At 47.6% G+C, this 17,823-nt stretch overlaps 1 protein-coding gene across 1 annotated transcript; it reads left to right on the top strand.

Annotated features, from left to right (window-relative positions):
* The first annotated feature begins 7,539 nt into the window (after nt 1-7,539).
* Nucleotides 7,540-16,802, top strand: LOC140711057 (integrin alpha-L-like). Its single transcript, XM_073013994.1, has 7 exons — nt 7,540-7,726; nt 9,059-9,161; nt 10,100-10,194; nt 10,307-10,374; nt 13,476-13,593; nt 13,712-13,842; nt 16,098-16,802. Exons 1-7 carry the CDS (start codon nt 7,666-7,668, stop codon nt 16,245-16,247), a joined length of 726 nt encoding a protein of 241 aa, XP_072870095.1. The 5' UTR covers nt 7,540-7,665; the 3' UTR covers nt 16,248-16,802.
* Nucleotides 16,803-17,823: the final 1,021 nt, after the last annotated feature.

Below are 17,823 nucleotides of genomic sequence, written 5' to 3'. Positions count from 1 at the left end.
GCCAGGCTAATTTTTGTATTTTTAGTAGAGATGGGGTTTTACCATGTTGGCCAGGCTGGTCTTGAACTCCTGACCTTGTGATCTGCCTGCCTCAGCCTCCCAAAGTGCTGGGATTACAGGGGTGAGCCACTGCACCCAGCAAAAGAGAAAGCCTCTTAACTCTCCTTAGGGGCAGGGGCAACCCCAAACATTTACTCATTCAGTAATATTTACTGAGCATCTACTATGCTCCAGGCACTGTTTTAGGTCCTGGGGATAGAACAGTGAAGAAAAACAAATAATAATAATACTTCCTCTGTGGAGTTTACATTCTAGTAGGAAAAATGGACAATAAACTGTACAACTAAGTAAATTAGATAGTATGGGGTCAGGCACAGTGGCTCAGGCCTATAGTCGCCGCACTTTGGGAGGCCAAGGCAAGCGGATCTTCTGAGGTCAGGAGTTTGAGACAAGCCTGGCCAACATGGTGAAACCCTATCTCTACTAAAAATACAAAAATTAACCAGGCATGGCAGTGCGTACCTGTAATCCTAGCTACTCAAGAGGCTGAGGTAGGAGAATCGCTTGAACTCCGGAGGTGGAAGTTGCAGTGAGCCAAGATCATGCCACTGCACTCCAACTTGGGCAGAAGAGCGAGACTCCATATCAAAAAATAAAATAAAATAAAATAGATAGTATAGGAGAAGGCTATAAATGCAAAGGAGAAGCTGATGGTCAAGCAGAGACCGAAAGGACACGAAGGTATAAGGGTACAAGCCATGTATGAGGCTTTCTTTCTTTTTTTTTTGTTTTTTGAGATGGAGTCTAGCTTTGTCACCAGGCTAGAGTGCAGTGGTGTGATCTTGGCTCTCTGCAACCTCCGCCTCCTGGGTTCAAGAGATTCTCCTGCCTCAGCTTCCCAAGCAGTTGGGACTACAGGCACGCGCTGCCATGCCCAGCTAATTTTTGTACTTTTAGTAGAGACAGGGTTTCATCATGTTGGCCAGGATGGTCTCAATCTCCTGACCTCATGATCCGCCCACCTCGGCCTCCCAAAGTGCTGGGATTACAGGCATCAGCCACCACGCCCGGCCATGTATGAGGCTTGCTTGGCAAAGAGCATTCAAGCAAGAGAACAGACATGCTGGAATGATCACAGTCTAGGGCAGCAGCGTGACTGGCGAGGAGAGGGCCAGAGGGCCATGAAGTCAGAGAGGGAACGAGATCTCTGACGGGTTAAGGCTCTGTAGGCCACAGTGAGAACTTTAGCTTGTATTTTGAGTGAAATATGGAGCCACCGGAGGTTTTTTTTTCTTTTTTATAATTTTTCCTTTCAGTTTTAGAGATGGGGATCTCACTGTGTTGCCCAGGCTGGTCTCAAACTCCTGGCTTCAGGTGATCCTCCCACCTCGGCCTCCCAAAGTGCTGGGGTTACAGGTGTGAGCCACTGCCCCTGGCTACACTGAAGGGTTCTGAACAAGAAAGTGACATGATCTGGCTTTCCCGACCCACACCCCTACCCACTGTTTCCTGATCCTCCCAGCCCCTAGCAACTGCCATTCTTCTTTTTCTTCCTTTTCCTTCCTTCCTTCCTTCCTTTCTCTTTTTCTTTCTTTCTTCCTCTCTCTCTCTCTCTCTTTCTCCCCCCGTCTCACCCTCACTTTCTTTCTTTCTTTCTTGGGACAGAATCTCACTTTGTTATCCAGGCTGGAGTGGAGTGATACGATCTTGGCTCACTACAACCTCTGCCTCCTGGGTTCAAGCGATTCTCATGCCTCAGCCTCCCAAGTAGCTGGGATTACAAGCATGTGCCACCATGCTCAGCTAATTTTTGTACTTTTAGTAGAGACAGGGTTTTACCATGTTGTCCAGGCCGGTCTCGAACTCCTGATCTTCAGTTATCTACCCGCCTCGGCCTCCCAAAGTGTTGGGATTACAGGCATGAGCCACTATGCCCAGCCTTGCTTATTTTAAATCTGAAAACATAATACGATAAATATGTATAAGCTTGCCTGCTGAAACTTAAACCCTAATTCAAGTATCTAAATTTTGAAGATAGCCTGAGGGAAAACCTTCACACAGGAGACGGCTGACTTAGCCATTAATTCTCAGTTAGATGTTCTGTGGTGAGATAATTACAGTTTTTCCAAACAGGTCAAACCTGTATGGTTAACTAACAACTCAATTTTTTCTTTTCTTTTCTTTCTTTCTTTTTTCTTTTTTTTGGGGGGACAGAATCTCGCTCTGTTGCTCAGGCTAGAGTGCAGTGGCTCAATCTCGGCTCACTGCAATCTGTGCCTCCAAGGTTCATGTGATTCTCCTGTCACAGCCTCCTGAGTAGCTGGGATTATAGGCATGCGCCACAATGCCCAGCTAATTTTTGCATTTTTAGTAGAGATGAGGTTTCACCATGTTGGCCAGGCTGGTCTTGAACTCCTGACCTCAGGCGAGCTGCCCACCTCAGCGTCCAAAAGTGTTGGGATTACAGGCTTGAGTCACAGTGCCCAGCCTAAGTTTTTCTTAATTCATGAAAAATATATGGCTTCAATTGTTCACAATGATTCCTCCTGGGATTTAGGGATGGAGAGTGGACATTAAGACAATACTTATCCTTCTTTACACATTCCATGGTGCTTGAATTTAAAAATGTATATTCTTTTTGTAATTTCAGAACAAAACAAAAGAATTTGGTTGGAACTGCTCTACAGAGAATCAAAGAAATCAGCCTGAATTATCTGATCTTAACTGAATTTTCGAAAGACTATCTAATACCTTCTAATTACCACAAGCTAGCTTGTTCCGTTCCAACCACCTGGTAGTACAGATAATAGATAATCTGTCTGAAAAAGGCTTCCTCAGGGCAATGACATATTTGCAGGTTGAACAGGATTTCTTCACAGCACAGGGAGAATCTGAAGATCCTTCCCAATTTCTTATAAACAAATACAGTTCCTTTACTCTGTTGTGTTTTAAATATTTTTATGTTTTGGTTTGTTTGCTTGTTTGTGTATAAAGATAGGGTATCGCTCTGTCACCCAGGCTGCAGTGCAGTGGCCTGATCACAGCTCACTGCAGCCTCTACCTCCTGGGCTCAAGTGATCCTCCCACATCAGTTTCCCAAGTAGCTAGGACTACAGGCATACACCAGCACGCTTGGCTAAGTTTTTATTTTTATTTTTAGTAGACACAAGGTCTTGCTAAGTTGCCCAGGCTGGTCTCAAACTCCTGAGCTCAAGCAATCCTCCCACCTTGGCTTCCCAAAGGGCTGGAATTACAGGTGTAAGCCACCATGCCTGGCTAATATTTTTGTGCTTTTTAAAGGTAGTTTAATTTTTTTTTTTTTTTCGAGACAGAGTTTCGCTCCTGTTGCCCAGACTGGAGTGCAATGGTGCGCTCTGGGCTCCCTGCAACCTCCACCTCCTGGGTTCAAGTGATTCTCCTGCCTCAGCCTCCCGAGTAGCTGGGATTACAGGCATGTGCCACCATGCCCGGCTAATTTTGTATTTTTAGTAGAGACAGGGTTTCTCCATGTTGGTCAGGCTGGTCTTGAACTCCCGACCTCAGGTGATCCACCCACCTTGGCCTCCCAAAGTGCTGGGATTATAGGCGTGAGCCATGGCGCCCAGGCTTTTTTTTTTTTTTTTTTTTTTTTTTTGAGACAGAGTCTTGCCCTGTCGCCCAGGCTGGAGTGCAATGGCGCGATCTTGTCTCACTGCAACCTACGCCTCCTGGATTTAAGCTATTCTCCTGCCTCAGCCTCCCAAGCAGCTGGGATTACAGGCACGCGCCACCACGCCTAGCTAATTTTTGTATTTTTAGTAGAGGCAGGGTTTCACCATGTTGGCCAGACTGGTCTCAAACTCCTGACCTCAGGGGTTCCGCCCGCCTCGGTCTCCCAAAGTGCTGGGATTACAGGTGTAAGCCACCACGCCTAGCTGATTTTTTTAAATGGTAAAGTTGTACGTCCTCATTGTAAAAAAATATGCAGACCATATAGAAATGTATAAACCTCATTCTGCAGAGCTAACCACCGTTTAAAGTATGGTTGTATATCTTTTCTTATTTAACAAATATGTACATACATATATAATTTCATGTTTATTTGTTATTGAGATACAATTCACATACCATAAAACTCACCATTCTAAAGTATACAATTCACCAGGCACAGTGGCTGTAATCCCAGTACTTTGGGAGGCTAAGGAGAGAGGATCAATTGAGCCCAGGAGTTTGAGACCAGCCTAGACAACATAGTGAAATCCTGTCTCTACAAAAAATACAAAAGTTAGTTGGGTGTGGTGGCACACACCTGTAGTTCCAGCTACTTGGGAGGCTGAGGTGGGAGGATTGCTTGAGCCAGGGAAGTCGAGGCTGCAGTGAGCCATGATTGCACCACTGCACTCCAGCCTGGGTGACAGAACAAGATCCTGTATCAAAAATTTTTTTTAAAAAAAGTATAGCATTCAGTGGTTTTTAAATAGATTCACGAAATTGTGCAATCATTACCACAGTCTATTTCCAGAACATGTCATCACCTAAAATGAAACCCTATGCCCATTAGTACTTACTCCCTAGCCTCCATTTCCACGGCAAGCACCAATCTGCTTTCTGTCTCTCTATATTTGCCTGTTCTGGATATTTCACTTACTGGAGTCAGACCATATGTGATTTTTCTTTGCTGCCTTCTTTCACTAAGCATATTTTCAAGGCTTACTCATATAGTAGTATGTACCAGTACTCTATTTTTTTTTTTTTTTTGAGATGAAGTCTCACTCCATCACCCAGGTAGGAGTGCAGTGGTGTGATCGCCACTACTGAAACCTCTGCCTCCGGGTTCAAGCAATTCTCCTGCCTCAGCCTCCCAAGTAGCTGGGACTATAGGCCGTGCCACCACCCCTGGCTAATTTTTGTATTTTTAATAAAGACGGGGTTTCACCATGTCGGCCAGGCTGGTCTCGAACTCCTGACCTCAGCTGATTTACCTGCCTTGGTCTCCCAAAGTGCTGGGACTACAGGCATGAATCACTGTGCCCGGCCTGATTCTTTTTTATAGGCAAATAATATTACATTGCATGGCTATGCCCTATTTTGTTCATCCATTTGTCAGTTGATAGACATGTGGGTTGTTTCCAGTTTGGGGCTAGTGTGAGTCATTATTGATACTGCTATGAGCATACATGTATAAATTTTTGTAGGAACATATGATTTCAATTCTTTTGGGTATATACCTAGGAGGAGAACTTCTGGGTCATATAGTAACTCTATGTTTAACTTTCTGTTTTTGTTTCCTGAGATGGAGTCTCACTCTGTTTCCCAGGCTGGAGTACAGTGGTGTGATCTCAGCTCACTTCAACCTCTGCCTCCCAGGTTCAAGCAATTCTCCCGCCTCAGCCTCGTGAGTAGCTGGGACTACAGGACGCACCACCACACCCGGATAATATTTGTACTTTTAGTAGAGATGGGGTTTTTCCATGTGCCCAGGCTGGTCTCGAACTCCTGAACTCAGGAGTTCTCACCTCAGCCTGCCAAAGTGCTGGGATTACAGGGATGAGCCACCATGCCTGGCCTATGTTTAACTTTTTTTAAAGAAGAACTGTTGGGCTAGGTGCAATCCCAACACTTCGGGAGGCTGAGGCGGGCAAATCATTTGAGCTCAGAAATTCAAGACCAGCCTGGGCAAGGTAGAGAGACCCCCATGTTTACAAAAAATAAAAAATTAGTCAGGTGTGGTGGCCTGCATCTGTAGTTCCAGCTACTCAAGAGGCTGAGGTGGGAGAATGACTCGAGCCAGTAAGGTTGAGGCTGCAGAGAGCCGAGATCACACCACTGCACTCCAGCCTAGGCAAGCCTCTCTCTCAAAAAAAAAAGAACCATCAAAGTGTTTTGCACAGCATCCACACCATTTGACATTTCTTCCAGCAATGCGTACCAGGCCTCCAATTTCTTCACATCTTCACTAACTCTTATTTCCTTTGTTTTAAACTCTAACCATCCAAGTAGGTGTAAAGGGTATCTCATTGTGGTTTTGATTTGCATTTCTCTAATGACTAATAACGTTGAGTATCATTTCATGTGCATGTTGGCCATTTATATGTCATTGGAGAAATGGCTACTCAACCCCTTTGCTCATTTAGAAACTTAGGTAGGTTGGTCTGAGTGCAGTCGTGTTTAAAACTAATTTTTTTTTTTTTTTTTTTTTTTTTTTTTTGAGACAGAGTCTCACTCTGTCACCCAGGCTGGAATGCAATGGTGAGATCTTGGCTCACTACAACCTCCATCTCCTGGGTTCAAGCAATTCTCCTGCCTCAGCCTCTCAAGTAGCTGGAATTATAGGCATGTGCCACCACGCCTGGCTAATTTTTGTAATTTTAGTAGAGACGGGGGTTTCACCATGTTGGCCAGGTTGGTCTCGAACTCCTGACCTCAAGTGATCCACCTGGCTCGGGCTCCCACAGGGCTGGGATTAGAGGTGTGAGCCACCGCACCCGGCCATTTAAAACTAATTGAGCACAACCGTTACTAATATCTTTGTTCCTTCTGCACTGCCTCTGCTTCACTTCACTAGCCTAAAATAAATAAATAAAAATAAACTGGGCACAGTGGCTCATACCTGTAATCCCAGCACTTTGAGAGGCTGAGGCAGGAGGATTACTTGAGCATAGGAATTCAAGATCAGCCTGGGCAACATAGTGAGAAACCATCTCAAAAAAGAAAAATTAGCCAGGCATGGTGGCATGCACCTGTGGTTCCAGCTACTTAGGAGCGGAGGTGGGAGGATTGCTTGACTCCGGGAGTTCAAAGTTGCAGTGAGCTGTGATCGCGCCACTGCACTCTCACTTGGGTGACAGAGCAAGACCTTGTCTCAAAAAATTTAACACAAAACAAAAAAAAAAAGTGGTTATTTGTCTTTTTATTGTTGAATTATAAGAGTTTTAAAAAATATATTCTGGAGACAAATCCCTTATTAGATATATGATTTGCAAATATTTTCTCCAATTTTTTTTTCTTAAAAGACAAAGTTTCACTTTGTTGCCCAGGCTGGTCTTGATTCCTGGCTTCAGGCGATCCTCTTACCTCCACCTCCTGAAGTCCCACAGTGCTGGGATTACAGCCAGTAAGCCACTGAACCCAGCCTCCAATTCTTTAGATTTTGCATTTTAGAACCAAAATGGGTCACTAAATACACTGTTCTGTAATCCATTCTTTTCTTTAATAGTGGTTCATGTACATCTTTCTCCCCCTATTTTATTTTCCTGCCCTCATTCTTTTTCACTGCTGCATAGCATTCCGTTGTAATTTTGCCACCATTTATTGGACCAGTCCTCTGCTGAGCTTTACGGAGCCCTTAGGTGGGATGTTAGTGAGAAACCGTGTCAGCAGTGGAGACAGTCATCTCCCTGCTATGCTGTCAGCTTTTGGATGATATGAAAATGCAAGCAGGCACAGGAAATGTCTCTAACTTGCTTACACTTCCTCCCTGAACCCTTGCGGTTTCACAACTCCTGCAGGCACGCCTCCCTCCCCGCCTGCCAGTGTCACCAGCCTAGTGCTTCTGTGAGAAAGTACCACTGTAAGAGGCCAAAGGGCATGATCATTTTCCTCTTTCACTCTGTCTAGGTTGCCAGCAAATCCCACGGGCCTCCTGACGCTGCCCCTGGGGCCACAGGTCCCTTGAGTGCTGGAAGGATGAAGGATTCCTGCATCACCGTGATGGCAATGGCGCTGCTGTCTGGGTTCTTTTTCTTCGGTAGGCAAGGGAGGAGGCAGGGGAAGGGACATGTGTCTGTGACCAGAGAAACTGCAGAGCTTGGTGGAGCTGGAGTAAACAAGGAGCTGCCCCCTAAAAGTGGAATTGGCCTTAGGGATACGGGGCCCAGGGATCTTGGAAGGAGAAAGTGGGGAATGGGGAAAGAAAAGAAATAAATAGGCAAGGGGTGGAGGCAAAGATAGAGAAGGGAACATAAGAAGGGGCAGTGGGTTCTTTGAAAAGGCAGATGGGGCCGGGCGCTGTGGCTCACGCCTGTAATCCCAGCACTTTAGGAGGCTAAGGTGGGCAGATTACTTGAGGCCAGGAATTTGAGACCAGACTGGCCAACATGGCAAAAACCTCATCTCTACTAAAAATACAGTAAAATTAGCTGGGTGTGGTAGTACAGGCCTGTAATCCCAGCTACTTGGGAGGTTGAGGCATGAGAATCATTTGATTCCAGGAGGCGGAGGTTGCAGTGAGCCAAGCTTGTGCCAATGCCCTCCAGCCTGGGTGACAGAGCAAGACCCTGTCTCTTAAACAACAAACAAACAAAAGGCAGATAGTTAATGAGTAGCTAAAGCTGGGAGGAGGGTGCTGGGTTCTGGGGCCACCTGTGGTACCACCTCTGTGCGTTTTAGGCAAGTCCTTTCCCCTTTCCAGTCCCACACTCTTCATCTAAACAAATGAAGGCCTGGCCTCCATGACATTCTAGGATGCTCTGAAATAAACTCCACGGCGGGAGAGAAAGCAGGGCGGAAAGGACATCCTGGGTGTGCCAGGGCGCCTGGGCAGGCCGACTGAGGGGGAAGGGGGCTGGGATCTACCCGCCCTCCAAAAGACTGGCCCTGTGGGGTGGGAAGGCAGCCCCCCAGGGATCAGGGGAGCTGCAATCTGAGACTGTGGGAGGAGGCGCCTGGGCCCCATGACCGCAGAAATGGGTGGCAGAGGCGCACCCGGCCCTGGGGCATCCCCATCTTGGCCTCTGCCTTGGAACTTGGCCACCCTCTGCCTTGGGGCCCCTTGGGTCTGCTCCTCTCTCTAGAGCCTCTAATTTCTCATCCTTCCTTCTTTGCAGAGAGGCCAAACGGGAAGTTGTGTTCTCAGGCCCTGGGAAGAGCTTTCAGAGCTCTAGAGGGGCCGGGAGTTGCTCCTTCCATATTCCCCCAAGTCAACGCTCTGGAGGGGAAGCGCAGGGTGCGGGTCCGCTCTGCCCGCCTGGGTGCGGGCGGCCTGGGGAGCGAGAGCCAGGTGGGCCTGGGATCGGCCACCTGCCGGGCACGTGCAGGGCGGGGTCCCTGGGTGGCAGCTGACGCCCCTTGCCTTCCTCAGCGCCGGCCTCGAGCTACAACCTGGACGTGCGGGGCGCGCGGAGCTTCTCCCCACCGCGCGCCGGGAGGCACTTTGGATACCGCGTCCTGCAGGTCGGAAACGGGTGAGCTGTGCCCCGCAAGTCCTCCTCCTGATGCCCGCCCTGGGGCAGCCCCCAAGGGGCGGCTTTCCAGGGGTTCCCGTCTGGAGGAGCCTGTGGGTGGGAATCCTCAGAGATAGGAGTGAGGGATCAAAAAGCGGGACACAGGCGATCAGGGAGGCCATGGAAGTGCAGAACAGGGAAGGATCCCAGCCCCCAAACACTTCACATTGCCCAGTAGGTTCCTGACACTCCCTTACTTCCCTGCCAGCGCCTGGAAGCCAGGAGTTTGTTCTCTCTTACTAACCCTTCTTAGATATACCACCGCCCAGCCATGAATGGCTTTTGAATCAAGGACTGAATGAATGAACCTGTCATGAGACATTCTGGCAGATCATTCTCTGGGCCTCAAAGACTGTAAATGTAAAGGAACCTTAATTTTCTAGGATTTTGGCATTTGGAATTATTTCTCTGGGATTCTGTAGGGAAGAGGTGAGGACGGAGGCATCTTCCTTTTTTTTTTTTTTTTTTTTTTTGACACGGAGTTTTGCTCTTGTCACCCAGGCTGTAGTGCAACGATTAGATCTCAGCTCACTGCAATCTCTGTCTCGCAGGTTCAAGCCATTCTCCTGCCTCAGCCTCCTGAATAGCTGGGATTACAGGCATGCGCCACTATGCCGGGCTAATTTTTGTATTTTAGAGACAGGGTTTCACCATATTGGCCAGGCTAGTCTCAAATTCCTGACCTCAGGTGATCTGCCCATGTCGGCCTCCCAAAGTACTTTGGCCTCATGCCAAAGTTACAGGCATGAGCCACCCTGCCCGGCCGGAGGCACCTTCTTGAAGGGGAATGGTTGCAGTGCTTGGAGAGATGAGGCGGGAGATCTGAACCTCCTGAGCAAGCAGGAGGAGGTGGGTACAGATCTGGGCCACTCCCTCTCACAGGTGAGATTTCTCCCCAGGGTCATCGTGGGAGCTCCAGGGGAGGGGAACAGCACGGGAAGCCTCTATCAGTGCCAGTCGGGCACAGGACACTGCCTGCCAGTTAGCCTGAGAGGTGAGTAACTGGGGGGTGAGCTGGGAGGAATGGGATCTTGGGGAATCTGAGGCTGGCCCCAGCCCACCTAGATTGCCTGAGCTCCTCCAGACCAACCTTCTGGTGCCTACAGGTTCCAACTATACCTCCAAGTACTTGGGAATGACCTTGGCAACAGACCCCACAGATGGAAGCATTTTGGTAAGAATTTTGTGCAGTGGTGTTATCAGAGCCTGTGAAGCTCCATCCAAGTAATGAGAGAAGAAAAGAGGAAGAATGTGGACAAAAGTTCCCACAGACAGTCAAAGGCATCAGAGTCAATTAGTGTTTATTGAGAACCAATGATGAGCCAGCTTTTTTGTTTTTGAGACGAGGTCTCATTCTATTATTCTATTGCCCAGGCTGGAGTGCAGTGGCGTGATCACAGCTCACTGTAGCCTCAACCTCCCTGTGCTCAAGTAATCCTCCCACCTCAGCCTCCCAATTATCTGGGACTATAGGTGCATGCTACCACGCCCAGCTAATTTTTATATTTTTCATAGAGAGAGAGTGTCACCATGTTGCCCAGACTGGTCTTGAGCTGAAGAATCCTCCTGCCTCAGCTTCCCAAAGTGCTGGGATTACGGGTGTGAGTCACTACACCCAGCAGAGCCAGCTATTTTCAAGAACTTACCTCACTTTTCTTCCAGATATGAAATATCTGTGATCATTGATATGCAATATGATTTTTAGTGGTATACAAGCTTTTAATGTTTTCATGGTTGTAAATTTCTTTAGTGGTTTATTAGAAAAAAATCTATGACAAGCACATCAAATTTATAATTTCCTATATCATATTGCTTAGGAAAGCTGAAGTTAAACAAAAATTTAAAGCAAACTATTAAGAAAATAAGAGTATGCTCATATGGCAGATAGTGTGAAGTATTTCACAAATGCCTAAAGTTTAGGAAACACTGCTTTTTTTTTTTTTTTTTTTTTTTTTTTTTGAGACAGTTTCACTCTTGTCACCCAGGCTGGATTGCAGTGGCATGATCTCGGTTCACTGCAAACTCCACCTCCCGAGTTCAAGTGATTCTCCTGCCTCAGCCTCCGGAGTAGCTGGGATTACAGGCGTGTGCCACCATACCCGGCTAATTTTTGTATTTTTAGTAGAGATGGAGTTTCACCATGTTGGTCAGGCTGGTCTCAAACTCCTGACCTCAGGTGATCTGCCCGCCTCAGCCTCCCAAAGTGCTGGGATTACAGGCATGAGCTACGACACCTGGTCACTTTATTTCTTTTAACCCCTCAAGACACTCAGGTGAGATAGGGATCAGTATACACATTTCATACACAAGAAAACAGGACCAAAGGATTAAGAGACTTGACCAAGGTCACATGGTTGCAAAGTGGTAGAGTCAGGATTTGAATCAAATTCTCATTTGATCCCAAGTTCATTGCTGTTTCCAACTTATCCCAGCCAGCATCCTTCTGTGTGAGAGATAGAAGACTGAGGGAAATACTGATCCAGTATTTCAGTAGAGCTTGTTTATTTAGCTACTATTATAAGCCAGGCATCGGGCTAGGTTCTGACAGGGGAAGGGGAGTGAGATACAAAGTTGATGAGGCCAGGCCGGTGGCTCATACCCGTAACCCCAGCACTTTGGGAAGCCAAAACTGGATGATCGATTGAGGCCAGGAGTTCAAGACCAGCCTAGTCAACCCTGTCCCTACAAAAAAAAAATGTTTTTTTCATTAGCTGGGCATGGTGGCACATGTATGTAGTCCCAGCTACTCGGGAGGATCAGTTGAGGCCAGGAGTTCAAGGCTACAGTGAGTTATGATCACACCATTACACTCCAGCCAGGGAGACAGAGTGAGACCTGTGTCTAAAAAAAACAAAAGCAAAACAAAACAAAAAGATGACCATGATACGAGCCCAGACTTTGAAGAAATTGCAATCTGGCAGGAAAGGGTCGTAAATGAAAGAAATGACTTTGGGAGGCAGAGGCAGGTGGATCGCTTGAGCCTAGGAGTTTAAGACTGGCCTGGGCAACCTGGCAAAACTCCATCTCTACAAAAAAATTAGCCAGGCATGGTGGCGCATGCCTGTAGTCCCAGTTATTTGGGAGGCTGAGGCGGGAGGATCACCTGAGCCCAGGAAGTTGAGGCTGCAGTGAGCCATGATTGTGCCACTGCACTCCAGCCTGGGTGATGAGAGTGAGACCCAAGAAGAAAGAAAGCAAGGAGAGAAAGAAAGGAGGGAGGGAGGCAGGGAGGGACGGAAGGACGGAAAGTAGGAAGGAGGGAGGGAGGGAAAGAGGGACGGAGGGAGGGGAGAGGAGGAGAAAGATAGAGAGGAAGGAAAGAAAAGGGAAGGAAGAAAGAAGAAAAAGAAAGAGGAGGGAAGGAAGGAAGGAAGGAAGGAAGGAAGGAAGGAAGGAAGGAAGGAAGGAAGGAAGGAAGGAAGAAAGAAAGGAAGGAAAGAAAAGGCCGGGTGCAGTAGCTCACTCTTGTAATCCCAGCACTCTGGGAGGCCAAGGTGGGCAGACACAAGGTCAGGAGTTTGAGACCATCCTGGCCAATATGGTGAAACCCCGTCTCTACTAAAAATACAAAAATTAACTGGGCATGGTGGTGGGCGCCTGTAGTCCCAGCTACTCAGGAAGCTGAGGCAGGAGAATCGCTTGAACCTGGGAAGCAGAGGTTGCAGTGAGCCGAGATCACGCCACTGCACTCCAGACTGGGCGATAGAGCGAGACTCCGTAAAAAAAAAAAAAAAAAAGACGGAGAAAGAAAGAGAGAGAGAAAAAGGAAAAAAAAGAAAGAGAAAGAAGAAAGAAAGAAAGAAAGAAAGAAAGAAAGAAAGAAAGAAAGAAAGAAAGAGAGAGAGAAAGAGAGAGAGAGAGAGAGGGAGGGAGGGAGGGAGGGAGGGAGGGGAGGGGGAAGGGAAGGGAAGGGAAAAAGAAAGAAAGAGGCACCTTTTATTCTGGGAATCTTGATAATTTGATTTGGCTGGAACACAGAAAGAGAGATTGGGACCAGGAGAAGATAGGCCTGGAAATGTGGGGTCGTGCCCAATGTAAGCCCAGCTAAGGGGTCCAGACTTTATCCTACAGGCGGTGAGCATCCATTGGCATACAGCATTGGTAGGATGGGAGGGATGGACACTAGAGACTGTGGAGGTGGACATTCCTTGCCTTGGTAACCAGTTGGACAGAGGAAGTGAGAAAGGACTCTGAACGTTCTTATTCTTGGTTGATGGTGCCCAGAAGACACATAGCAAATAGGAGACCCAAATCTTTGGCCTTTGCTTCCTTTAGGCCTGTGACCCTGGGCTGTCTCGAACGTGTGACCAGAATACCTATCTGAGTGGCCTGTGTTACCTCTTCCACCAGAATCTGCAGGGTGCCATGCTGCAGGGGCGCCCTGGTTTTCAGGGTAAGGAACTGGGGACTCAGTGGGTAAAACCTCCCAGTGGCTGCCCCTAGGGAGAACCAGCATGGGCAGTCAAACACCAGAGATGCTTCACTGGGTCCCTTGCGTCTGGCCTCTGCAGAATGTATCAAGGGCAACGTAGACCTGGTATTTCTGTTTGATGGTTCGATGAGCTTGCAGCCAGATGAATTTCAGAAAATTCTGGACTTCATGAAGGATGTGATGAAGAAACTCAGCAACACTTCCTACCAGGTAAAAATGCTAGTTAGGATTCTTGGTTGCAGGCAATAGATGCCTATCTGAACTGGCTTAAACCATGAAAGGAAATTTTAGTATGTGGTATCCTCAGAGCCTATGGGCATGGCTATAACTGGGCCTCTGGAAGGGATAAGAACCAGGGAGTTGAAGGCTTCTAGGAGTCTCTCTAGTTCTCATTTCCTTTTTTTTTTTTTTGAAATGGAGTTTCACTCTTGTTGCCCAGCCTGGAGTGCAATGACACGATCTCAACTCACTGAAACCTCCGCCTCCCGGGTTCAAGTGAGTCTCCTGCCTCAGTCTCCCAAGTAGCTGGGATTACAGGCACCTGCCACTATACCCAGCTGATTTTTGTATTTTTTAGTAGAGACGGAGTTTCACCATGTTGGCCAGGCTGGTCTCAAACTCCTGACCTTGTGATCCACCCACTTTGACCTCCCAAAGTGTGGGATTACAGGCGTGAGTCACCGTGCACGGCCTTTTTTTCTTTTTGAGATAGGATCTCACTGTGTCCCCAAGGCTGGAATGCAGTGGCACGATCATAGCTCACTGTAGCCTCAAACTCCTGTGCTCAAATGATCCTCCCAAGTAGCTGGGACTACCCGTGTGCACCACTGTGCGTGACTAATTTTTATTTTTAATTTATTTTTTATTTATTTTTTTGAGACAGAGTCTCGTTCTGTCGCCCAGGCTGGAGTGCAGTGGCGCGATCTCGGCTCACTGAAAGCTCCGCCTCCCGGGTTCACGCCATTTTCCTGCCTCAGCCTCTGGAGTAGCTGGGACTACAGGCACCCGCCATCATGCCCGTCTAATTTTTTGTATTTTTAGTAGAGACGGAGTTTCACCATGTTAGCCAGGATGGTCTCGATCTCCTGACCTCGTGATCCGCCCACCTCGGCCTCCCAAAGTGCTGGGATTACAGGCGTGAACCACTGCGCCCGGCCCACGCGTGGCTAATTTTTAAATTTTCCGTAGAGATGGTTTATCGTTGTGTTGCCCAGACTGATCTCAAACTACTGGACGTCTCAAGAGATCCTCCTGCCGCGGCCTCCCAAAGTGCTGGGGTTACAGGCATGAGCCACTGTGCCCAGCTAGTTCTCATTTCTGTTTCTTTTTGAGTCTTTGCTTCCTTATTCTCTTTTCTCAGTCTCTGTAGACTGGCTCCCTTAGCACCTTTAGACCACATGGACCTATGGAAAGCTCCTAAGTTCACATGTTAAAGTTCCAAGAGGGCTTTTTACCTTTCCCTCAACCAACACCTCCCTTTGCAAACTCCCAGTTCTCAGAGAAGAAGCTCTGGCTGGCCTAGCTTCAGTCAGGTGTTGATCCCTGGCCCAGTCAACTGTGTCTAGTTAAGCAGGGTCACTCAGCAGAAATATGGCTACTGGAACCCATCCCTGTCAGTGACATAGGTGGACCCAGAGAATAGGAGCTCAACACACAGTATTACATGAGGGAGCAAGGTTTATTTTGTTTTATTTCTGTGCTTATTTGTATATTGCCTCATTTTCAAAAGAATTATCTGAGGCAAGGATGTGGAGTTGAGTTGCCCAGGTCCTGCATAAGAAGAGATTGAGCTAGGCACAGTGGCTCACACCTGTAATCCCAGCACATTGGGAGGCTTAGCCGGGAGGATCACTTGAAGCCAGGAGTTCGAGACCAGCCTGGGCAACATAGCAAGACCCCATTTCTACAAAAAATAAAAGTTAGCCCAGTGTGGTGGCACGTGCCTGTAGTTCCAGCTACTTCAGAGGCTGATGAGGGAGGATGGCTCGACCCTGGGAGGCTGAGGCTGTAGTGAGCTATGGTTGTGCCCTGCACTCCAGCCTGGGAGATAGAACAAGACCCTGTCTTGAAAAAGAAGAAGTAGAGTTTGGGGCTGGGCACTGTTGCTCACGCCTGTAATCCCAGCACTTTGGGTGGCCAAGGCAGGTGGATCACCTGAGGTCAGGAGTTTGAGACCAGCCTGACAAATATGGTGAAACACCATCTCTACTAAGAATACACACACACACACACAAAATAGTCAGGTGTGGTGGCACGTGTCTGTAATCACAGCTACTTGGGAGGCTGAGGCACGAAAATTGCTGGAACCCGGGAGGCAGAGGTTGTAGTGAGCCAAGATCATGCCACTGCACTCCAGTGTGGGCAACAAGAGCGAAACTCCATCTCAAAAAAAAAAAAAAAGAAGAGTTTGGAACAGACAAATGGAAAGGGATATATAATTGAATATCATTTCTTCCCTTTTCTAGTTTGCTGCTGTTCAGTTTTCCACAAGCTACAAAACGGAGTTTGATTTCTCAGATTATGTTAAACAGAAGGACCCTGATACTCTGCTGGAGCATGTAAAGCACATGTTGCTGTTGACCAACACCTTTGGTGCCATCAACTATGTCGCGTGAGTTCCCTTTTGCAGGAGAGCGCGTGTCCAGTCATTTGTTCTGGGTGATCTACCCTCTTCCAGCTGCAGGGCACGGGAACTCAGTAGGTAGGTACAGCAAGGGGCAGTTTATTGTCTGAATTAAAGTGGAACAATTTTACTGCAGGTTCTTTTGGTTGTACATAACAGAAATCTACTCTGTACTAATTAAATCCAAAAGAGAAACTCTAAGCCAGGTGCACAATCTGTAATCCCAGTGCTTTGGGAAGCTGGGGTGGGAGGATCTCTTGAGCCCAGAAGTTTTTGTTTGGTTGGTTGATTTTTGTTTTTGTTTTTTGAGATGGAGTTTTGCTCTTGTTGCCCAGGCTGTAGTGCACTGGCACGATCTTGGCTGACTGTAACCTCCGCCTCCCAGGTTCAAGCCAGTCTCCTGCCTCAGCCTCCCAAGTAGCTGGGATTACAGACCTGTGCCACCATACCTGGCTAATTTTTTTTGTATTTTTAGTAGAGATGGGCTTTTACCATGTTGGCCAGGCTGGTCTTAAACTCCTGACCTCAGGTGATCCACCTGCCTTGCCCTCCCAAAGTGCTGGCATTTACAGCACGTTGAGTGCTGTAGTCCCAGCTACTTCGGAGGCTGGGACTACAGGTGTGAGTCACCACACCTGGCCTATGAGCCAGGAGTTTGAAGCTGCAGTGAGCTATGATCACACCATTGCACTCCAGCCTGGGCAACAGAGCAAGATCCTATCTCTAAAAAATAAAAAATAATTTAAAAGTGAAGATCCAGGACACCAATGCGGCTGGAGAGAAATAAGTGAGAGGGGGAAAATAGTAGGTGATGAGGTCAGAGAGATCATGAGGGTCTGGATGGGTTAGTGACTTGGAGGCCATAGTGAGGACTTTGGCTTTCCTCTGAGTAAGATGAGAAGTCATTAGAGGTTTTGAGTAGAAGAGTGATGATCTGATTCATGTTTTTTAAAAGATCCCTCTGGCTGCGGGGTTGATATTAGACTGTAGAGGGGGCAAAGGTGGGTAGAAGCGATAGGTCCAGTTAGGACACTATTGAAAAATCCAGATAGAGACAATGGTTGTCTAAGCCAGGGTGGAAATCCATGAACAGGACCCGCAATAGGCCCATGTCTGTGTGGATGGAGATTGGAGAAGCATTTTGCATCCAGATAGAACCAGAGGTCTTGATAGCAGGTGTTCATGGGTAAGACAGTTCACATCTCGCTGCTGTTTCAGCAAGAGCTACGGCCAACCCAACTTGCTCAGAGGGAGGTTGTGGGCAAGGCAGGAATTTTCTTTTTCTTTTTTTTAGAGTCAAGTCTCACCCTGTTGCCCAGGCTGGAGTGCAGTGACATGATCCTAGCTCACTGTAGCCTTAAACTCCTGGGCTCAAGTGAACCTCCTGCCTCAGCCTCCTGAGTAGGGACTACAATCACACACCACCATGCCTGGCTAATTGTTTTCATCTTTGTAGAGTTGGGGTCTTGCTATGTTGCCCAGACTGGTCTGGAACTCCCAGGGCAGAAATCTTTAGCCTTGGCCCATCTGGTGTTCAGTTCTCCCTTCTTTGTTTATTTTTTAAAATT

The sequence above is a fragment of the Chlorocebus sabaeus genome, unplaced genomic scaffold (genome assembly GCF_047675955.1).
Source record: "Chlorocebus sabaeus isolate Y175 unplaced genomic scaffold, mChlSab1.0.hap1 unalloc_scaffold_1429, whole genome shotgun sequence".
NCBI lineage: Eukaryota > Metazoa > Chordata > Mammalia > Primates > Cercopithecidae > Chlorocebus > Chlorocebus sabaeus.
The sequence above is the reverse complement of the archived record's forward strand: the minus strand, read 5'-3'. Positions and strand labels throughout refer to the sequence as shown.

Bases quoted from the DNA above. Each gene is read 5' to 3' on its own strand.
- LOC140711057 (XM_073013994.1), top strand. From the start codon at position 7,666: ATGAAGGATTCCTGCATCACCGTGATGGCAATGGCGCTGCTGTCTGGG. The intron at 7,727-9,058 runs GTAGGCAAGGGA...TGCCTTCCTCAG, and splicing joins GTCTGGGTTCTTTTTCTTCG to CGCCGGCCTCGAGCTACAAC. The intron at 9,162-10,099 runs GTGAGCTGTGCC...ATTTCTCCCCAG, and splicing joins GTCCTGCAGGTCGGAAACGG to GGTCATCGTGGGAGCTCCAG.